This window comes from Mustelus asterias, chromosome 9 (genome assembly GCF_964213995.1).
Source record: "Mustelus asterias chromosome 9, sMusAst1.hap1.1, whole genome shotgun sequence".
NCBI classification, from domain to species: domain Eukaryota; kingdom Metazoa; phylum Chordata; class Chondrichthyes; order Carcharhiniformes; family Triakidae; genus Mustelus; species Mustelus asterias.
Window position 1 is genome coordinate 40,751,816 of NC_135809.1, and position 24,219 is coordinate 40,776,034.

A 24,219-nucleotide genomic window follows, 5' to 3' on the forward strand; every position below is an offset into this window, starting at 1 on the left:
CTTTTTTAAAAATTCATGTTTAATATTGTGCCAAACCTCATATTTCTGAAATGTGTTCTTCTGCCTTATGAATGAGAAAAGAAAATCAGATGTGATCCCTCACACCAGAAGATTGGAAACTGTGCATAAGAGCAGCTGCTCACATTTTCTGCGATCGATGGCTGACCGTCTTGTCTGGCTCGATTTCTCCAGCAGCTGCTCTGTTGCCTGTTTGCTGTGACAAGATGGCGGCCGTGTCAGGAAACAGGTGCCTTGATATTAGCCTCGCAGCATTACAGAGGCAGGATCCTTACATCTTCCACATTGTGGATGTGGCCAGTCAAGTAGCGCTGTACACCTTCAGTCAGAGAGACAATGAATGGGTGAGTTTAGTGTGAGGGGAGCTGATTTTCGGGATTTTCTCTAACATAGTAAAGTGACATCGCCACTGCTGCTGCTGGTGGTGGGAGGTAAAGGGACAAGCTGCCGGTGTTGGATTTGGCGTTACTTCGAAAGCTGCTGATGGACTTTATATTATCAAATTGTGCCTATCTCTCTTATCATGTTGTTAAACCTGAGAACAAACGTTCAGGTCACATTTTAAAAGATGTATACTGAACGGTGTGAGATCTTTATAGACGATTCTGAGGATGATGGATTAGCAGACCTAACAAAACAAAACAAAAATAAATATGAAAATGTTGGCGAACAACATTAAGCAGAGATTCGGGAAAAAGTGTTTTTATGTGATCTCCATGTATTCGAAGGCATATCTAGAACTGGCATTGAATGCTATAGGCCTAGAAAGTTTGGTATAATAAAAATAATGCTAAAAGATAAACCACTCATAATTTGGGCTTGCAATTTTCAAATATTAATGTTTTGTATTGCCTTGATAAATTTTTGTGTTGCCTCTTGTAGTATTGAAAGGAATCTAATGAGCATACAGTCATAAAAATTGCAATTTCTGGTGTCTTTTACTAAAATATTACATTTTCTGTGCCAGGCTAATTTAAAAACATGTGATAGTATTTTAGTGTTTTTAGAATTCTCATGTTTCTGCTGCAATGTTTTTATAGAACAGAGCCTCCCCAAGTAATGAACAAAAGTCAGAGCTTAGTATTTTTCTAAATCTCCAATTGCTGAAGTAGATGCTGCTTTCCATTATTAGAGATAGAACCTTATTAGTTGTACATAGAAAAGGCAACCTACAACGTGAATGAATATTGAATTACTGTTTATACAAGACACCCTGATCAATGTAAGAGGGCAACATTATCTTTCACAACCAGAACGCCCCCCCCCCCCCAAATTAAAATTTAAGGCTGTCCCATACAAACGATCCTATATAATAGCCAAGTGTCATTTTTAACTGAAAGGGTGTTTGTTTTGTCAGTGATTGATGATGGGACTTTTAAAAATAGTTGACTGAAATTCTGACAGTTACTCTTGTCCTGATCATGTATGTTATACAGTTAAGTAAGTTTGTCCCAAGATAAAATAATGGTAATGACTATGTTAATATGTTAGCTGAAAATGTAATTCAGCGGTCTGAATTGCACATTTTTTCCAGACTTTGTACTTGTGGTTCCTAGTCTGTTTTGCTTTAATTATTTGAGATGTGTAACTTACAAATGGTGTAAAATTGTGATGTGGTGCAAAACCAATCAGACATGCAGATTAACCTCTATACTGAATCTTTTTCAGTTTGTTTAGTTAATCCTTCCTCAGATGACAGTGTTGGGGGTTGGGAATTTAAAAATTTTGTTTTACTCCACTCTTAAAGTTACAAAGCCACTGCTCAAAGTGGACCGGGCAGACCATTCCTTGCTTGCTCCAAAAACTAAATTCATATTCCAATTGAATCCATTTCAGGGTCCCCATAAGGGAGAGAAGCAAGATCCAAGCTGACAAGATAAGGCACTGCACCCCATCTTGGGCTTGATCTACGTAGGAACATTTAGCCCTTCGAGCCTGCTCTACCATTCAATCAGATCATGGCTGATCTCTCAAATCCACCTCCCCATCTGTTCCCATATTCCTCTTTCCCTTTTTTTTATTAGAAATATGTCCTTCTCCCTCTTGAAACCATTCAATGACGCAGACTCCACTGTACTACGGTTGATCTAATGCTTGATCTGGTTGGGGATTTTTCCATTTCAGACACGCTGTTGGCTTGAAAGGTTTTGTGATCCAACAATTTATCCAGTCATAAATATATGCCTGACTGCACCAGTGTAAGCTTTTTTGGCCATTTCACACACCAAACATCCTAAGTATGTCTGTTAATTAGTGTCAAATTTAGGACATACTTTGCACAGTAAGTCCATGCCCTACTGATTTATCACACTCTTTCCATGAAGAAACTACGCAGTGAGTAAATGAGATATTGGCCTGGACTTGATTTGAACCCAGCCAGTTTTCCCTTGATTCTATCAATTTCTGGTATTTTAATTTCTTAAGGGAAATTATCTCAACTCACATTTTATTCATAGCAATTAAAACTCACATGAGCACTTCACACAGACTGTTTCATTGCAAGCATTAGCAGAGAACACATTTGTATTTATGTAGCCCTGAAATATTGCAAAGTGCCCCACAACAAATGTTGAAGTGTATCGCTGTTATATAGTCAAGCACAGTAAGAGTTTTAACAACACCAGGTTAAAGTCCAACAGGTTTATTTGGTAGTCAAGCACACAGACTGTTTGTGCAAAGCATACAGAAATGTCAAACAGATAGATAACCAGATGGATTTTTTTTTTGGTGTTCGTTGATGTTGCACTAAAGTAACTATCAGCATTTGTCATTTATGTAAAAGTACTTCAAAGTAATATTAGTAACCAGTGCTATGGACAGAGGAGGGAGACAAACTGAAATCCTTTATTTTTCTCTCTGCATGTCTGTAAAGCAGAGGTGTTTTACTTTTTTAAAAATAGGCTTTAACATGTTTCCCCAAACCCTCTTTTGTGAGGATCTACAGCAAACTCTTCAGGGTTAAATCAGAAGTAAAGTTTATTCACATGTTCAAACCTAGGGAATGGCTGCAACTTCATACACAAAGAAGATAGGAAAGTGGAGCTCTTAGAACTACAAAATACTTAAAAGAAAAAGCACCACTGGTATGGATATCAGTCTATGTGATAGTCAGAATCCAGTGTGGGTTCCTTCATGGAGGCGCAACTGTTCAGCGAGCTGAAGCAGGAGTTTATAGAATTCCATTCAAGTTGATGAGGTGAAAGAAGGTGTGGTTGGTATACAGAGACTTGGTCTACTCAACAAGCAATGCCAGGAATCTTCCAGAGAAACAGAGTTTGCAGAGGCTTAGACTTGATGCAGATTGTTGGTCAATCTGGAGTCCTGCTTTTATGTTTGCAAGCTGGAATTTTAATAGCAGTCTGAGTTTGGAAATTTATTATTAAAGCTTTCTAGAGGCCGAAGCTTGGCTCATGTGATATTGCCCATTCATGAATCAGTTGCAGGATGATGAGCAGTTTCTATGCCCCTGGTTGAAATCTATTCTTCACATTGGAACATAAATGGTGGCTTTTAACAATTATACAGATATGAATTTTGATGCTTCCTCTTTGTTATAGTCCAGGCTGGGGGGAGAGATCGTCCACTGGTCCCTGGTTTCATTGATTGTAATGTGTCCTCACAATGAGGTGTGAGATTCCACAAAGATGAAGGTTGAACTATTATCCTGTAGCTTCTGTTGTGAATTATGCGACATGTAGCAGCCATCTTTTGGTTCAGCAAGGTACACTTCTTCAATAAGCAAAAACGTAAGGTCTGATTTAACAGTTTGTGATCTCTTTCATGTATTAGGAATATGACACCAATAAATACGATATAATTGTTCTAAGCTTTTGTGAATAAGGCATGAGCTAGATATGTTAATGTATTATATACTCCACAATTATTTGATCACACTGCCAAGAAATTCATGATCTATTCAATTAGCAGTGACTTATTCAGTTTTTCTCTTATGCTAACTTGACAATTGAAACTGTCTCAAAGAAGGATTTCAATGATGGGAATAAATAACTAGCATTTAAATAGTGCCTTTAAAGTATAAAAATATCACAGCTACTTTATGGAAATGTGGTACAAAATGGGCACTGTGCCAGAGAAAAAGAAATCAAGTGGAGTGAACAAAGGCTGAGGCAAATAGGTGTCTGAAAGTGGGGAGTTGAGGATGAAAGATGGAAGAACTTGCGGAGAAAATTGAAGAGAATGGAATTCTTAGGTGCAGCCATTAGTGCTGTGATGAACGGAGGGGGGGATAGACAAGAGGCTGCAATCAGAAGAAGGCTGGAATGTGTTTAGGGTTGGAGAAGTCAGAAAGAGCAAGATGGTGGAGAGATTTCAAAAACTGGCTAACTGACAGAATAAGAAGTCTCACAACACCAGGTTAAAGTCCAACAGGTTTATTTGGTAGCACAAGTCACTAGCTTTCGGAGCGCTACCCCATCATCAGGTGAGTGGGAGTTCTGTTCTCAAACAGGGCATATAAAGACACAAACTCAATTTACAAAATAATGGTTGGAATGCGAGCCTTTACAGGTAATCAAGTCTTAAAGGTACAGACAATGTGAGTGGAGAGAGGGTTAAGCACAGGTTAAAGAGATGTGTATTGTCTCCAGCCAGGACAGTTAGTGAGATTTTGCAAGCCCAGGCAAGTCGTGGGGGTTACAGATAGTGTGACATGAACCCCAGATCCCGGTTGAGGCCGTCCTCGTGTGCGGAACTTGGCTATCATGAGGCACACATGAGGACGGCCTCAACTGGGAAATGGGTTCATGTCACACTATCTGTAACCCTCACTAACTGTCCTGGCTGGAGACAATTCACACCTCTTTAACCTGTGCTTAACCCACTCTCCACTCACATTGTCTGTACCTTTAAGATGTGCTTACCTGTAAACACTCACATTCCAATCATTATTTTGTAAATTGAGTTTGTGTCTTTATATGCCCTGTTTGTGAACTGAAATCCCACTCACCTGATGAAGGAGCAGCGCTCCGAAAGCTAGTGGCTTGTGCTACCAAATAAACCTGTTGGACTTTAACCTGGTGTTGTGAGACTTCTTACTGTGTTTACCCCAGTCCAACGCCGGCACCTCCACATCATAGCTGACAGAAAGTTGGGATAAATGAATCTTTTTCTGGTTGGCAGGATGTAACTAGTGGGGTGCCACAGGGGTCAGTCCTTAGGTCCCAACTATTTACAATCTATATTAATGGCTTGGATACAGGGATAGAAGGTTCTACTGCCGAATTTGCAGATGACACTAAAATAGGTGGGATGATAAGTTGCAATGAGGAAATAAATTTACAAATGGATATAGATAGGTTAGGTGAGTGGGCTAAAATGTGGCAGGTGAAATTTAACATGGATAAGTGTGAGGTTATCCATTTTGTCGGAATAATGGAAAGGCAACTTATCTCAATGGAGAGAGGCTTTGGTGTAGAGGGACCTGGGTGTCTTTGTGCATGAGTCGCAGAAAACTGGTATACAGGTACAGCAGGTAATAAGGAAAGCAAATGGAACTTTGGCATTTATAGCAAAAGAATAGAGTATAAAAGTAAGGAAATGTTGCTGCAACTATACAAGACATTTGTGTGATCGCACCTGGGGTACTGTGTACAGTTTTGGTCCCCTTGTTTGAGGAAGGATGTAGTAGCATAGAGGCAGTTCCAAGGAGATTGATTCTAGAGATGAGGGGTTTGTCTTATGAAGAGAGATTGAGCAGTTTAGGCCTATACTTTCTAGTGTTTAGAAGAATGAGAGGAGATCTAATTGAGGTATATAAGATGATGAAAGGTATTGACAAAGTAGACGTAGAGTGGATTGTTCGTCTTGTGGAGCAATCTAGAACAAGAGGTCATAGTTTAAGGACAAGAGGTAGCAGATTTAAAATCAATATGAGGAGAAACTACTTCTCTCAAAGGGTTGTAAATCTGTGGAATTCTTCCCCAAAATGCAGTGGATGCCGGGACATTGAGTACATGTAAGGGGGAGATAGACATATATTTAATTAGTAATGGGTTGAAGGGTTATGGAGAATGGGTAGGAAAGTGGAGGCTGAGACGAGATCAGCCCTAATCATGTTGAATGGCGGAGCAAACCCCCCATGGGCTGAATTACCTACTCCTGCTCCGAGTTCTTTTGTTCTTAAAGGCAGGAATTATGTAAATAGAAATTGGTTCATGTTGTGAATATCAACCTATGTCTCTTTCTGGCCGAAAATGAGATGACCAGATCTTTAGCAAAGGCCTTGCAGGTCTCCCACAGAATAGAGGGGCTCGCAGCAGAAAGTGAATTAATCAAATAAAAAGCATTAAATTCAGTCTTGAAGTACAAAGATGTATTTATGGTCTTGTAAGTAAAGACGTGTCAAATCTCCAGGACCTGGGCTGAGGAGACCTCCTTGAGAAGAATTCTAAAAAGACGAGCGTGGTTAGGGATCACAGGATCATCTTTCGCACAAAACATCGTCATTCCTGGTGTGATACAGGAAGTGGAGGGGGGTTAAAAAAGGGGGATTTCTTTATTCTTGGGATTCAAAGTTCTCCACACATCCAGCTGCCTACCTTTTCACAAGCCACCCTAGCTTGCTGTTTAGGAGGGTTCTGTGTTACCGAGTTTGTCTATTAGGTTCTGATGGCAATTAAAATCTTCAGTTCATTTATTATTCGTGTAACAAGTAGGCTTACATTAACGCTACTATGAAGTTACTGTGAAAACCCTCTAGTTGCCATATTCTGGCGCCTGTTCAGATACACTGGGGGAGAATTTAGCATGGCCAGTGCACCTAACCAGCATGTCTTTCAGACCTGTGGGAGGAAACCCACGCAGACACAAGGAGAACATGCAAACTCCACACAGTCACCCAAGTCTGGAATTGAACCCGGGTCCCTGGCGCTGTGAGGCAGCAGTGTTAATTAACCACTGTGCCACCACGCTGCCCCTGCCTGTATCACAACAGGAGTTAATCAAAGATTTTGTAATGCCAAAAAAACTAAAATACAAAAATTGCCACCAATAAAGGAATAATCGGAGGCCAGTCAGCAAAGTCCATAAAGACCCAAGTGACAAAGTCCGGGGAATAATTGGGGGGCCATAGACATTCCTTGTCGCCACATTCTCCAGGTACACCAGCCCCTTGACAGCTACATAACTACCCCCTTTATCTTTCACACAGCTTTCCAAACTAAAGGCAGATTTTTATTAGCCAAAAGTGCTACCTCTTGACTGCTGATTCCAGTCCCTCTTGAGTTTGAGGTGCACCCTGTCACCCAGATGAGTTTCTTGCAACAGAGCTGTGTCAACTTTCTCCAACTTCAGACAGAATCTTTTTTCTTTTAATAGGAAGATGAATCCCCCATTCATTCCAGGAGCATATTTTTATAGTAGCTACTGCCATTGCTTATTCAACCATAAGAACTACACCATATCAGCACAGGTAAAATGGCTGTTAAACCGCCATGGATCTTTGCGCCACACTTGGGCATGCACCAAAGGAAGCTTCCCCCAGCCTCAGCTACGTTGGAGGTGCCACGAAACAGCACAGCATCTCTTCCCAGGATATATAGTCTGCCTGTACCACAACAGGAGTTAATCAAAGATTCTGTAACGCCATAAAAATTAAAATACAAAAAATACATGAGCCCATAAGTTCTCGGGGGGTTTTCCTCACCCACTATGAGAACATGCAGAGCCTTGCCCACTACCTTGATGTTAAACTGTTTGCCCACCTCCCTGCAATGATGCTACACATTTTAATCATAATTGAAATAAAGGATATCGGGTGAAAAAGCCCACCACTATTGGGGGGAGGGGATCGAGACGAGGTGACTGGGAGGGAGGAAGTTAGCTTGCAAACAGAGAAGGGTTATCGACAGTGCAAGAGGGAGGATGGACGGGGGATAGAGAAGGGGAGAGCTCAGACCAAAGGATTGAGATGTGTTTACTTTAATGCCAGGAGTATAGTGAATAAAGGGGATGAGCTCAGAGCGTGGATTGATGCCTAGTAGTGTGATGTGGTGGCCATTACGGAGACTTGGATGTCTCAGGGACAGGACTGGATACTCCGGGTGCCAGGATTCAGATGTTTCAGGAAGGACAGGGAGGGAGGCAAGAGAGGGGGTGGAGTGGCATTGCTGATCAGGGATAGTGTCACAGCTGTAGAGAAGGTGTATGCTGTGGAGGGATTGTCCACAGAGTCTCTGTGGGTGGAAGTTCGGAGTGGGAAGGGGTCGATCACTTTGCTGGGAGTTTTCTACAGGCCGCCCAATAGTAACAGGGAGGTGGAGGAGCAGATAGGGAAACAGATCCTGGAGTGATACAGTAATAGCAGAGCTGTTGTGATGGGAGACTTATATTTCCCAAACATAGATTGGAATATCCCTAGGGTAAGGGGATTGGATGGGGAGGAGTTCGTTAGGTATGTTCAGGAGGGTTTCCTGACACAGCATGTGGACAAGCCTACAAGAGGAGAGGCTGTACTTGATCTGATACTGACCAATGAACCTGGACAGGTGTCAGATCTCTCAGTGGGAGAGCATCTTGGGGATAGCGATCATAACTCTATCTCCTTTAGGCTTGCATTGGAAAAAGAGAGGATCAGGCAAGCTAGGAAAGCGTTTATGTGGAGTAAGGGGAAATATGAAGACATAAGGCAGCAAATTAGAGGAGTAAATTGGAAGGAGGTATCCTCAGGGAAATGTACTGAAGAGAGGTGGCAGTTTTTCAAGGAATGTCTGTCTAGAGTTCTACAGGACAACGTTCCGAGCAGACAGGGAGGAGTTGGTAGGTTAAAGGAACCGTGGTGCATGAAAGCTGTGCGGGACCTTGTCGAGAAGAAAAGGAAAGCATACAAAAGGTTCAGAGAGCTTGGCGAAGATAGGGATCTAGATGAGTATATGGCTTGTAGGAAGGGACTAAAGGAAATTAGGAGAGCCACAAGGGGCCACGAGAAGGTCTTGGCAGGTAGGATTAAGGAAAACCCTAAGGCGTTCTATAAATATGTGAAGAGTGAAAGGATGAGACATGAAGGAATAGGGCCTATAAAAGGTGAAGGTGGGATAGTCTGTACGGAACCAGTAGAAATGGCAGAGGTGCTTAATGAGTATTTTGCCTCGGTTTTCACAGAGAAGAAGGACCTGGGTAGATGTACTGCGGGCTTGCGGTGGACTGAAAAGATTGAGTATGTGGACTTCAAGAAAGAGGTTGTGCTGGAATCTTTGAATGGCATCAAGATAGATCAGTCGCCGGGTCCGGATGGGATGTACCCCAGGTTACTGTGGGAGGCGAGGGAAGAGATTGCAGAGCCTCTGGCGATGATCTTTGCGTCGTTAATGGAGACGGGAGAGGTGCCAGAGGATTGCGGATGTGGTTCCTATTTTCAAGAAGGGGAATAGGGATAGCCCAGGAAATTACTGACCGGTGAGTCTAACCTCAGTGGTTGGTAAGCTGATGGAGAAGATCCTGAGGGACAAGAGTTATGAGCATTTAGAGAGGTTTAGTATGCTCAAGAATACTCAGCATAGCTTTGTCAAAGGCAGATCGTGCCTTACGAGCCTGGTGGAGTTCTTCGAAAATGTGACTAAACACATTGACGAAGGGAAAGCGGTAGATGTGGTTTATATGGATTTTAGCAAGGCGTTCGATAAGGTTTCCCCATGCAAGGCTTCTAGAAAATGTGAGAGGGCATGGGATCCAAGGGGCTGCTGCCCTGTGGATCGAGAACTGGCTTGCCCAAAGGAGGCAGAGAGTGGGTATAGATGGGTCTTTTTTTAAATGGAGGTCGGTCACCAGTGGTGTGCCCCAGGGATCTGTTCTGGGACCCTTGCTGTTTGTCATTTTCATAAATGACCTGGATGAGGAAGTGGAGGGATGGGTTGGTAAGTTTGCCGACGACACGAAGGTTGGTGAGGTTGTGGATAGTCTGGAGGGATGTCAGAAGTTACAGAGGGACGTAGATAGGATGCAAGACAGGGCGGAGATGTGGCAGATGGACTTCAACCCAGATAAATTTGTAGTGGTCCATTTTGGCAGGTCAAATGGAATGAAGGAGTACAATATTAAGGGAAAGACTCTTAGTACTGTAGAGGATCAGAAGGACCTTGGGGTCCGGGTCCATAGGACTCTAAAATCGGCCCCGCAGGTGGAGGAGGTGGTTAAGAAGGCATGTGGTGTGCTGGCCTTTATCAATCAAGGGATTGAGTTTAGGAGTCCAGGGATAATGATGCAGCTATATAAGACCCTTGTCAGACCCCACTTGGAGTACTGTGCTCAGTTCTGGTCGCCTCATTACAGGAAGGATGTGGAAATGATTGAAAGGGTGCGGAGGAGATTTACAAGGATGTTGCCTGGATTGAGTGGCATGCCTTATGAGGATAGGCTGAGGGAGCTTGGTCTTTTCTCTTGAGAGACGTAGGATGAGAGGAGACCTAATAGAGGTATATAAGATGTTGAGAGGCATAGATTGGGTGGACTCTCAGAGGCTTTTTCCCAGGGTGGAAATGGCTGCTACGAGAGGACACAGGATTAAGGTGCTGGGGGGTAGGTACAGGGGAAATGTTAGGGGGAAGTTTTTCACACACAGGGTGGTGGGCGAGTGGAATCGGCTGCCGTCAGTGGTGGTGGAGGCAAACTCAATCGGGTCTTTTAAGAGACTCCTGGATGAGTACATGGGACTTAATAGGATGGAGGGTTATAGGTAGGCCTAGAAGGTAAGGATATGTTCGGCACAACTTGTGGGGCCGAAGGGCCTGTTTTGTGCTCTAGTTTTTCTATGTTTCTATAAATGCAGGATGACGACGAGAAAACGGATAAAAATTGTACGGCTCTAATACCATACAACCTATGCAACACACTCCTTAAAAACAAGAAGTACATTGCAGGTTGCGTTCCATTAAGGATAAGTGAATGTTCCTGGGTACATTAAGATAACAAGCAAAAATTTGCTATCCTTTTCACTCTCAGGATTTCCCTCATAAATCTGATAAATCATGTAACATGATCAATGAAGCAATGCAATTACAGAGGATACATTCAAGAATTGACAATGATATGACTCTAACCAGGATATTTAGTGAAATTTGCATCATGGCTCAATCAGGATTTCCCCCATCAATATGAAAATGCACAGCATAGGATTAGCACAAGGAAAAAATTACAGGGGTACAGTCCAGGATTAACAAAGAACTATGATCGTGAGTCTGAATCTCTGCCTTTCATGGATTTTAAAAAAGCCAAAGCCTCAGCAGGATTGTCGAATGTCCTAATGCACCCTCTGAGGGTGACCCTCGGGCCAGCAGGATAGTGCAGAGCATACTGAATTCCAAAAGCCTTCAAATGTTTCCTGGCCACATCAAAACCTTTGCGATTTTGCTGCACTGCTGCCGAGAAGTCTTGGAAAAACAAAACTTTCGCCCTGTCCTGGAGCCAAGTTTCACCACACCTGCAGCCTCAAACTCTTTGGCGATCCCTGAGGGTACGGAAATGTATGATAATGGGCTGTGGACATTTTGTAGGAAAGTAATAGCTCTTCTCCATGTTGTACCCAGTTAATTCCTTGCACCATATTAGTTTCTATTGTTCATTGGAATGTTGTAATGGTCACTTTGCATTAAGTTGATCTTTCTCTACAGCCTAGCTATGACTGTAACACTATATTCTGCACTCTCTCATTTCCTTCTCTATGAACAGTATGCTTTGTCTATATAGCACGTAAGAAACAATACTTTTCACTGTTTGTTAATACGTGACAATAAATCAAATCAATCATAAGGGAGGAGCAATGGGCATTTTGTACTCGAAATGATACAACATGTATAGAATTGAGAATTTTATATTTTATAGGCTGATAAAAATTTTTGTGTAAGGTTTGTGTAGTTTGTTTTTATAGTGGTAAATGGTTAATCATGAAAATGTACTAATATTAAATGTACTGAGTGAAGAACTAAATATTAATTATAGTATTCTTCCAGTCATTTAAAATGAAAAGACAATATTTTAGCATTTGTTGCTGAAGACAATTATTTTTCGAGCATGACCCTTTTTGAGGTGAGAAGGAACATAACTTTATCCTTAGTTCCTTGGTGTACATAACATGCTGAAATAAAATACAAGGGATGATGATATAAGATAAAAGAGCAAAAGTAATGAAACAAAAAATGGAGCTGGAAATAGAAATAACAGAATCATTAGTAACAGCTGCATTTCATTTTTGCAAACCACAGAACAGTGCATGGAAGGCAATACCACTTCTTCACAATTATAATTTGTGCAGTTTTCTCGTCATCTATAGGCCTACCATTCTTTTACTGTTAAGAGCATTTGCTAGTTTGTAGGCTGTGCCTTTCTAAATACCACCCAAATGTGTCTCATGCTCATTACTTTCTGTTACAAACTTTCAAATCAGTATTTTAAAAAAAAATCTTCACTTTTAAAAAAATCTTCATATCATTTCCAATTTGGAAAAAGTGGATGAATGATCTACTTCCAGTCCTCTACTCTATTGATCCTAAATTTATTTATGTTATGCTCTCTTTTGTTGTTTAAAATGAAATATGGGGTTTGATTGTCCTTTGACATTCAATATATTTGCTCCAACCCCTTGGTGGCCCATCTGAGACCCAGGTTTCTCCAGATGCATGGAGTTTCAGCGCATCAGTACAGGAACCTTCAGATAGTTTTTCAAAATATAGTGCCGCATCTTAATTTTTGATTGAGATTTGTCACGCAATTTCATTAAGCTGCATTTCCATTAATTTCCTGTACCAAACAATGCAAGACTTTCATAAATATTAAAGGCTGTATAAATTTTCCTTTTTAATCACAGGAGAAGACTGACGTCGAAGGGACCTTATTTGTTTATGCAAGGTACGAACAAACAGTAGGACATAATTTTATTTCCATGTGACTGTTCAATTTTAAAAAATGTGCTAAATGTCCTAAATTACTTGACCATGAATGTCCTCTGTATTTGTGCCCAGAGACCTATGTAATCTGGGCACAAACCAATTGCATGGTTTAAATTGTGAAATTTTGGGTACTGGTGAATTGTGCACGCTACAATCTACCCAAGTCTCTTCTATCTTTCATGGCCATCTATTGATTTCTCTCTGCTGAAATGCATTTGTTGAAACTTGAATTTCTCAAGAAAGAAACTTGCACTAGTATGATGCCTTTCATGACTACAATATCCCAAAGCCCTTTAGAGCCAATAAAGTACTTTTGAAATGTAGTCACTGTTGTAACGTAGGAAACTCAGACATTTTTCATACTGTAAGGCCCAATCAATGTGATAATGACCAGAAAATCTATTTTTTAGTGATGTTAGTTGAGGGATAAATATTGGTTTGGTCATTGGGGATAACTCCCCTGTTCTTTTCTAAAATACTGCTGGGCATCTTTTCTGACCATCTGAGAGTGCAAATGGGGCCTGTGTGTGCATGTGTGAGAGGTGTGTGCGCAAGAGTCACTCTGACAAAGGGTCATCTTGACTCAAAACGTTTGCTGTGTGCTGTCCATAAGACAAAAAGATATAGGAGTAGAATTAGGCCATTTGGCCCATCAGGTCTGCTCCACCATTCAATCATGGCTGATGTGTTTCTCAACCCCATTCTCCCACCTTTTCCCTGTAACCTTTGATCCCCTTACCAATCAAGAGCTTATCTATCTGTCTTAAATGCATTCAATGACTTCTGTGGCAATGAATTCCACAGATTCACCACCCTCTGGCTGAAGAAATTCCTCCTCATCTCTGTTCTAAAGGGTCGTTCCTTTACCCTGAGGCCGTGCCCTCTGATTCTAGTCTCTCCAGTAACGGAAACATCTCCACGTCCACTCTATTCGGGCCTTTCTGTATTCTATAAGTTTCAATGAGATTCCCCCTCATCCTTCTAAGCTCCACCTAGTACAGAGCCAGAGTCCTCAAATGCTCCTCATATGTTAAGCCTTTCATTCCCAGGATCATTCTTGTGAACCTCCTCTGGACCTTCTCGAAGGCCAGCACATCCTCCTTTAGATAAGGAGCCCAAAATTGCTCACAATATTCCAAATGTGGTCAGAGCAGAGCTTTATAAAGCCTCAGCAGTACATCCCTGCTTTTGTATTCTAGTCCTCTCAAAATGAGTGCTAACATTACATTTGCCTTCCTAACTACCAACTCAACCTGCAAGTTAACCTTAAGAGAATCCTGAACTAGGACTCCCAGGTCCCTTTGCGCTTCCGATTTCTGAATTCTCTTCCCATTTAGAAAATAGTCTACGCCTCTATTCTTAATACCAAAGTGCACATCCTCACACTTTCCCACATTATATTCCATCTGCCACTTCTTTGCCCATTCTCCTAACCTGTCCCAAGTCCTTCTGCAACTTCCCGCCTCCTAAATATTACCTGTCACTCCACCTATCTTTGTATCATTTGCAAACTTAGCCACAATGCCCTCAGTTCCTTCATCTTGATCATTGATGTATAAAGTGAAAAGTTGTGGTCCCAACATTGATCCCTGCGAACTCCACTAGTCACCTGCTGCCATCCTGAAAAGGGACCCCTTTATCCCTACTCTCTGCCTTCTATCCATGCAAGTACCTTGCCTTTAACACCATGAGCTCTGATCTAATTCAGCAGCCATCTCTGTGCCATCTTGTCAAAGACCTTCTGGAAATCCAAGTAGATAATGTCCACTGGCTCTCCTTTGTCAAACCTGCTCATTACCTTCTCAAAGAATTCTAACAGATTTGTCAGGCATGACCTCCCCTTGACGAAACCATGCTGACTTCACCCTATTTTACCATGCACTTCCAATAACTCCGAAATCTCATCCTCAATAATGGACTCTCAAATCTTACCAACAATTGAAGTCAGGCTGACTGGCCTGTAATTTCCTGTCTCTTGCCTACCTTCTTAAACAGGATGTTACATTAGTGCTTTTCCAGTCTTCTGGGGCCCTCCCTGACTCCAGTGATTCCTGAAAGATCACCACTAATGCCTCCATAATCTCTTCAGTTATCTCCTTCAGAACTCTGGAGTGTAGTCCATCTGGTCCAGGTGATTTATCCACCTTCAGACCTTTCAGCGTCTCTAGCACCTAGTAACGGCCACCACACTCACTTCTGCCTCCTGACTCTCTTGAATATTTGATATGTTACTCGTGTCTTCCACCGTGAAGACTGACACATCCCCAGTCCCACTAATCTTCGCCACATTGTATGCTTTTTATTTTGCTTTTATGTTGTCCCTGACTTCCCTTGTCAACCATGGTTGCTTCGTCCTCCCCTTAGTATGCTGCTGCTTCCTTGGGATGAAATTCTGTTGTGTTTCCCAAATTATTCTCAGAAACCCCTGCCATTGCTGCTCCACCGTCTTTCCTGTGAGGCTCCTCTTCCAATCAATTCTGGCCAGCTCCTCCCTCATGCCTTGTAGTTACCTTTGCTTAATTGTAATACTGATCTGATTTTATCTTCTCCCCCTCAAACTGCAGGGTGAATTATATCATATTATGGTCACTGCCTCCTAAGGATTCCTTCACCTTAAGCTCCCTTATCAAGTCTGTCTCATTGTATATCACCAAATTCAGAATTGCCCGTTCCCTACCAAGAGGGCTGTACCACAAACTGATCCAAAAAGCCAGACCTGCTGAGATTTTCCTGCATTTTCTGTTCGTGTTTTAATGAGGTTGACTTGTGGGAAAATAGGTTTTATTGAAAGATAATGGGATGGAACTTGTTAGAAATGTAACTGTTTTCATGGCAGACAGTGCCAACAAGTTGAGGGAAATGAGAGAAACCACAAGTTGCGTAAATTTGGAATTTGTTCATGAACTTGTGGCCTTCTGTGGGTTGCTTTACATGAACAGCATCCTGCTCTTAGCCTACTTTCAATTTTAAGAATTTGACCAATTTGCAGATTCATTTGCAAATTAGGCTCACCACAAATTCAAGCCTGGTAATTAACATGCATGTATTTTTAGTCATATGGCAATCATTAATGCAGTGCCAATTGACCTGTGGCCCACAATTAAATGGTTTAAACTGTGGAATCTCATTCATTCATGTAGCACATTGTTCAAGATTTAATTTTTACGTTTTTCTATTTATCATTTTTTCCCTTGGTTAAATCATTCACTCCTCATTCTATTTCACTTTTTGTAGCTGATTGGACTTGGTTCACCTATTTTTTAATTCACCATCTCAATTGATCTGTTTCTTGATCCTTAAATTTCATTAGTTTTGGGGATACATCGTTAGTTACTCTGCGATCCTAGATGTCTTTTGCCACCTTGCACTTTATGATGCAAAATGTTTTTTGAGCAGAAAATCATTTAAGTGACAGGGAAGCCATGAGATACACTGCTCTTGGAATATCTGGCTCAATGCTGAGATTTGGGAACCCTGCATTTGCAATTAAAAATATATTTTCCAGCGTTTAAAATGCAATTGTGCAATATTGATTTTTTTTAAAAATTGTACATCTGTGTAAGCATGTCTAAGTACATATATATGCACATATTTAAACATATATAGCAGTCAGGACTGAAATAACATGATTTATTGCCAGGAACATCATTTTGAATGCAATGCTGTATGAAAACTAAAGTCTTTCATTTATTTCCTTCAAGGAAGGGAATAATGTTTCTTCATATTGAACTGCAAGATTTGCAGGCTTTAAAATAATGTGAATTCAAGCCACTTCATCATTATCCATTGTATGTATTTGCTGGAAGCCTTTCAATTTTTTTTCACATTCAACTGTTGACACCACTCTGAAATTCCTTTCTCAGCCCTTGCTGCTGCTTCATTCATCTTTTGGAAGCTTTCTCAGCCATACTTTTGGTGACCTGTCTTAAAACTTCCAGTGTTAATTGATGTCTCCCTTGTGAAGCATCTTGGGAAGTTTCTTATGGTCATCACTATATAACTGTATTTTTTTTCAATGGAGTTTTGAGAAAGTGTGAGGGTGGGGGGCAAGAGAAATAATTGAAAACAGAATAAACTTCGACTGACCACATCAAGAACTGTCTTCATCAGTTTGCACTACAGTAAACTGAATTCATTGTTCAGGTGGATGAAAAGCTATCTGTGCTCATATTTATGTTTCCATTACCAATAGGATGAAATTGAAATCTCAAAAGCAGTTGTCATTGGATTCTGCTTTCTTTTCCTCTTGTGTTGAATGGATTATGTGGATTGCCTACCCATTGTCCAACATGAATGATACACTAGTACTTTAGCAGAAATCACCTTATACATTAAGCATTTCTTGTAGTGTAGTTCCATAGCATGTCATATCAACTTGCTTTGATATGTCATATTTGGCACAAGGATATTGGTTCTGTCAAACATAGATTTAACATTTCAGCTCAGTTTTGCAGTTGTCAATTTTTGAGGAGACCTTTTTGTATCTCATGGCTGGAGTAACAGGAATATCACTGATTTCTTTCAGAAGGTTACAGGCAGAATAATCACACCACAAAATCATGAGGGATTGGTGGGGAAGGGGGGACAGTTTGGAATTCCCATTCAGTATTTTTTCCCCCTAACCCTGCTATAAATTGTGTAATTTGTGCTTGGCTTTTATTATGTTCCAGCTGAATATTTTTCACTCAGAAGTAATATTATGGTTGAGTGCAGTTTGCAAATAAAATTTCACCAGTATTGTAGAGCTATTCAGTGTTCTAACAAGAGGAACTCTATTCGTCATCCAATATTGAAACATTCTGTGGGATTGCCTTTCTATCCACCAGGAGTTGATTACAATGCAGTTTCTGAAATTGTTGATCCATACTGCCAAAATTGGATCTTTTCAAAAATCTTAATTTATTTGCCTTTTCCAGCTTAATGATGCTGTATTACCCAAGAGATTTAAATGTTGTGATTTGCTTAAACTAACTCAACAACATTGAGATCTAGAGATCATCAATCTAGTCCTGAAAAGAGCCAAGACAAAATTACAAAGGCAGGAACTCTCTTTTCAACTGAGGAAGTTTTAATATTACAGCCAAGTTTTAAGAGGGACGGTAGATGGATGGGGGAAGAAAGAGGCATGATTGCATTAGGGAGTGGCATCTGAGTCTAAGTTCAGTTTAGTTAGCATTTCCCTAGATCTTCTCCCTTTGTACTGTTGGGCACTCGTCCTATTCTCTTAATTTCCTTCTCCAGTTGTGCTAGGCCCAAGGACTCTTAAATTCACTCTTAAATCTCTGAATTCCCTTTGTGACTCTGAAATCCTCCTTATTTTATCCTTGCTTCCTTCTTCAAGTATCACCCCGATGCTCCCAATCTGTAAGACCACAGAATTCTTTGTCCAAATTTTCTGGATCATAGGACCATGACCAGTGTCCCCAGAACCTACATTTTCAATGTTTCTGGATTCTCATCTCTGCTCTGCCTAGACCCTAGGATCTATTTTTCCCAAGTACACCAAAATGATGAGGCACCATCTCAGCATTAATCTCTCAGATGTTAAAAGCTGCACCACTAGGGGCGGAGTAGCGCTGCTGGGGTTAGGGTTAGGAGGCAATGGGTGCTGTGCCTAACCATGATGCTTCAACCATCAGGTATGGGGATCAGCTTGATGAGCTGGTCTTTCCCTGCCCATTCTTTTCACTTGTTCATATTGACAGGTTGCGGGCCCCTTCCCAGTACCTTATATTTCCAATGCCAATAAGCCAGTGTCCCAGCTAATAAACACTACTTGGCAAAACGCCCTTTGTTCTTATAAAAATTTCAACATGTTGATAATGATGCAATTTTTCAAAAGTAACTGCTTATCTGCTGAGTAATGTTTCAACATAACAAATTGTTGCACTTTTGATGGGTTGGTGGTTATGATTTTGTGTGGTGAATGATAAAATAATTTGCATACATTCTAATATGTCTACTTTTTTCGTAAGTGCACAGTGCATTGCTATCACTCTTTCACTGTACATGCTTCTTCTACATTCAGAGCAATTTGTAGAGACTTGGGTTAACTAGTAGAAATACAGTTTCAGTACAAGGTTGTCAGCTTTTTATTGTCAACGCTATTCTGACTTGCCATTCTTTTGGCTCTAGATCTGCTTCTCCAAGGCATGGCTTCACCATCATGAACAGACTTAGTGTGGAAAACAGGACTGAACCAATTACTAAGGATTTGGACTTTCAATTACAGGACCCTTTTCTACTCTATAGAAATGCACAATGTAAGTTTGGAAGTATTTTTGTGACTGTGTGCTTGGCTGATATTACATTCCATATATTGACTACTTTGAAATTTCAGACACAGCTTGGAAAACAGTTTCTGGCTCCTGAGTTAACAAAGCTGACTTGAATTGAACAGAAATAGCTTGTTATTTTCTCTGGACTAATAATTAGGGCTATGGCATAGTGAACCCTTCCTTTGTATTGGACAGTCAGTAAGAGCACTTTAATTTGAATCATTACCTCTGTAGCATTTCCAAATTCATAACTTACACAACTTTGACCAGTTTTTAGCCAGCATCCTGGTGTTTGATGATAATATGCTCCATGGAATAACAAAGGAAGATCCAATTCCATAAAACTAAAGCTTCATTGATAATCACTGAGAGAAAATCAGTCCACCCTATAAGAGGAGCCTAAATAAGTGTGGGATTTTGTTTTTTGGGAGCTGTGGAGGTGAGGAGATGGAAAGCACATTCAGGACACTAAAGTAGTGTTGAACATTAGGCATTGTAACTAATCTTAGATGGAATGTTTTTTTTAAGTTAAATGGATTTGTATATGAATTTGTTTTATTTTTATTCCTCCCCACCACCCGAATAAAAAGAGTCTGCTCTGATATGCATTATTTAACACGTATAATTTATATTGTACAAGCGTAGTTTTATCTGTGCACATTTTGTCTTTGGCGACAGAAAAATTGTCATTAGTAAAATGTAGATCTGAATGAAAATAAATCTTATCTGGATCTTTGGTGTTTACTTAAAGTATCTGAACTGCCGGCAAGTTGCTTCCCAGTTGGTGCTTGTCTGTCCACTGGCAGCCAAATCAGAGTGCTCTCTGCTAAGGCTTGGCAAGAGATTGCCTGCCTTCTCAACTGGGGAATGAGATGTACAGCACAAGGAGACCGAAAAATAATTAAATACTTTTTTAACGGTATTGGTGGAAGAAGGGGAATGTCAGGCTACAGGACCTGAACAATATCTCAAACACCAAATGCACTATCTTATTCTATCAGAAAGTTGTTTGTGACTATTTTTCAACAAAAGAATCAAATACAGTTGAATCAAATGAATGCATAACTAACTGTTGAGATATATTCTGCTTGAATCAAAGAAAATTTAAAGACCGAGTGTGATAATTACCAATTTGTAATACTTGTAACTGCTGATTTAATTATGCCTGTATGCGACAATCTAAATCAATACTATACAACTGGAGAGGTTTTTAACAGATGAGAGATGAATAATATCATCAGGACTGACCAACATTCAATGTGTTGAGTAGTAAAAACATAAATAATTGGAATACTTTAAGCTTGTATTGAAATTGATGTATATGCTCATGGAGAAGTCAAATTTGTGAGATCTATCTTAGGTGAAAAGTAATTATTGACTTTTACATGGATAATGTTTTTAAAAGATTGGCATACCTGCTTGATTTGGGCCCAAAAAGACAGTCTCAATGGAATAAAGTTTAAATCAACAGTACTAAATTCATATTAATTCTCTGACATTTATTTTATAACATTACAAACTATATAACCACAATATAAAATCATCATTGGTAGCAGCAGTCGTAACTTTGGTATCAAGTAATCATTCTTGATATTTTGGAGTGCATTTAGTCCACATTTTGAAAGTGATTTTTTGACAATATTAGGATCAAGTTCATTCCATGTATTCCATTGTCGTAAGGTTGCTACTGAGGGTGTTCACATATTTCTACCCGAGGTAAATTGTCTTTTCACCTTCCAATCATCCAATTGTACATCTTTTGGATACTGCCCTTGAGAGGGCTGAACAACAAGGGATGTAAGACCTCCTTGAATAACTGCCACATTGGTGTTGGTTCATTGCCAACGGCGTATTCTGTGATGTGAAAAGTAAGATTTGAACATGTTCCAGGCGTGCAAATCCTTTCTTTTGCGTTGTCCTCCTGGTCTCAATTTCCACATTTCTTTGATCCATTTCTTGCAATTACCTTCACCCAGCCAGCCTTTCTTGTGAACATTGACAACAATGCCTTTGTGAAATTTTGGTTTGGGGAGAGTTTTGCTCTTGAAAATCACAATCGGATTTAATTTTGCCCCATCCGCCATACAAAATGGAATCATGTCTTCTAATGGGCAATCATCTTTACAAGGACAGTTTTTTTTTTTCACCAACCTTGATAACTGTCTTGTTGGCTTGTCAAAGTTAATTGGTGTTTTCGGATGATGAAATAGTGGAAAATTTGATGATTTAATGTCAAATTCAGGTGACAGATGTTAAATAGTTGTTTTACTTTCAACACTATATCGTATCTTGTCATTAATCTTGTGCATTCCTGATATTGGTCTTGAATTCTGGAATACCAGCTTTCTTCGCCTGTCTGAATGTATTGAGTTGGATGTTTCCAGTGTGATATTACCATTTTGCCAATGCTAGTTAACCCATTCTGCCATTTTTTTCTCCATGTGAGGCCACCTGATTGCTCTCTGCTAAACAGTTATTCTTTGACATATTTTCTAGTTTATTTGATACCTGACTCCACTCTCTAATTATTTTCTCAAAGACATTACACTCTTGCTCCTGCATAATTATTATTCTGCTACAACTTTAAATTGAGCTGTGTACATGCTATTCTTTCTCAAAGGCATTGTGGCATTTAGGACAGAAATGCAATTTTTTTTTTCCTGATGATTATGTGAACATGGAACTCTCTTCCTCAGAAGGCAGTGGAGGTAAGGTCATTGAATATTTTTAAGGCAGAGGTAGATAGATTATTGCTCGGCAAGGGAATCAAAGGTTATTAGGGTCGTTGGGAATGTAGAACTTGAAGCACAAACAGATCAGCTATGATCGTATAGTGGGGCAGGTTCGAGTATGGTTCAAGTACGGGGCGGCACGGTGGCACAGTGGTTAGCACTGCTGCCTCAGCACCAGGGACTTGGGTTCGATTCTCAGCTTGGGTCACTGTCTATGTGGAATTTGCACATTCTCCCTGTGTCTGCGTGGGTTTCCTCCAGGTGCTCCCATTTCCTCCCACAGTTCAAAGATGTGCAGGTTAGGTGAATTGGCCATGCTAAATTCTCCCTCAGTGTACCCGAACAGACGTTGGAGTGTGGCGACTGGGAGATTTTTACAGTAACTTCATTTCAGTGTGAATGTAAGCCTACTTGTGACGAATAAATAAACTTTAAATATACTTTTAAGTGACCATATGGCCTACTTCTGCTTTTATCTCTTGCGTTCTTATGTGATGGAGCAAGTGGCACGCATTAGTCATGTCGGTTGGCTGGGAGATTGCCACTAGAATTGTAGAGGAATTTCCCATGAATACCTTTTAAATTTCACGATTCGGAGTAGTTACTGGTAAGTAATTAGTAATCATAACGCAGTTTGATCCCTAAAAACTAGGGTCAGTTTTTCCTTGAGATATATGAAAAATTCAGTTTTTCAGACCAATCATGGGGTTAATTTTTCTGCAAATATATATAGTACATGTATTTCAAGTATTATGAATTCAGAATTGTGTATATATAATGAGAGTAGTGTTTGCTATATTGGAACTTTACAAGAAATGTGACATCTGAGCATTCAGTGATGTAATCAAGGTGATGCTTTGAGAGTTCCAGATGCTGTCAATTTCTGCTTCAAAGAAACCCTCTCCTCCATAAGTGAGAAAACTAAGTATATTACCAGAAAGCAGGTAAGCATCCAATGTACTGAGTGGGACCCTTTCATCCTATTCAATCCTTCAAGCAAGCAGGAAAATCATCAAATACTGCAACATAAAGATGACTTCCTGATGTACTTTGGTCTTGCCACAGAGTTTGCTGGCATTGATAGTTTCCACTGAAGCATTATATTGCCTGCTGTAGTCTAACCCAAATATGCTTCAGAAAAGGAGTTCCCCAAATTTAGAGATTCAGGATTAGGACTGGAATGTGTGACCCCTCCGGTTTGTCGGCAATTCTTTCCAGGTAGATTTCCTAACCACACCAAGTAGATCACCAGAAAATCTAGCTATTGTAAGGTTAAAACAGCCCAATCCAGAGATGAAAGAAATAGACGTGTAGCTCCCAACACTAGGAATGGATAATTCGTGATAGAAATCATTTTTGTGAATTGAGCCATCTGTTTCTTGGGAAAAACATGTTTTTGCAAGTTTATTTAATGAATAGGCAAACCATATAGAGTAATAAGTAACCAAGTTTGAACACAACACAAGAAATAGGAACAGGGGTTGAGCCTGTTCTATCATTCAATATGATCATGGCTGATCTTGGGCTTCAGTTCCACTTCCCTGCCAGTTCCCCATATTCTTTGATTCCCTGAAACCACAAATCTGTCTATCCCAGCCTTAAATGTATTCAATGGTGGAGTATTTACAACCCTCTTGGATAGCACATTCCAAAGATTCACAACCTTTTAAGTGAAGTAATTTCCCCTCATCTCAGTCCTAAATGATTAGCCCCTTTATCCTGAGACCGTTCCCCAATATTTTAGATTTCCTGACTAGCAGAAACAGTCTCTAAGCATCTATCTTATCAAGCAGGTTTCAATGAGATCACCTCTCATTCTTCTAAACTCCAGAGAAAATAAACCCAATTTGCTCAGCCTTTAATTATAGAACAAACTCCTCATCCCAGGGATCAATTTGATGAACCTTCATTGTACCTCCTCCAATGTGAGTAACTTTTCTTAAGTGGAAACTAAAACTGCACAAACTACTCCAGATGTGGTCTCACCAAAACTCTCTATAATAAACTACAGCAAGACTTATTTATTCCTCTACTCCAATCCTCTTGCAATAAACACCAACATGACATTTGCCTTTCTAATTGCTTACAGTACGTGTATGTTAACTTTTGCATTGTTTGTATGAGGGGTGGAAGTAGTGGCATTGGCTTCACTAGAAATCCAGAGTAATGCAAATAGTTAAATTTGAATTCAATAAAAAAATCTAATGATTACCATGAAACCATTGTTGAATGTTGTAAAACCCACCTGGTTCACTAATGTCCTTAAGGAAAGGAAATCTGTCATCTTTTCCTAGT

General features: G+C 40.2%; 1 protein-coding gene across 4 annotated transcripts in view; it reads left to right on the top strand.

Moving 5' to 3' along the window:
• Window positions 1-208: 208 nt before the first annotated feature.
• dcp1b (decapping mRNA 1B) overlaps window positions 209-24,219 on the top strand; it is an 81,378-nt gene continuing 57,367 nt past the window's right edge. For 3 of the 4 annotated variants that reach the window (XM_078220062.1, XM_078220064.1, XM_078220065.1), the window contains exons 1-3: window positions 209-362; window positions 12,833-12,873; window positions 19,050-19,177. In XM_078220062.1, the coding sequence (XP_078076188.1) occupies window positions 225-362; window positions 12,833-12,873; window positions 19,050-19,177 (307 nt within the window). In that variant the 5' untranslated portion in view covers window positions 209-224. The remainder of the gene's footprint in view (window positions 363-12,832; window positions 12,874-19,049; window positions 19,178-24,219) is intronic. The other variant, XM_078220063.1, reaches the window with a different exon arrangement.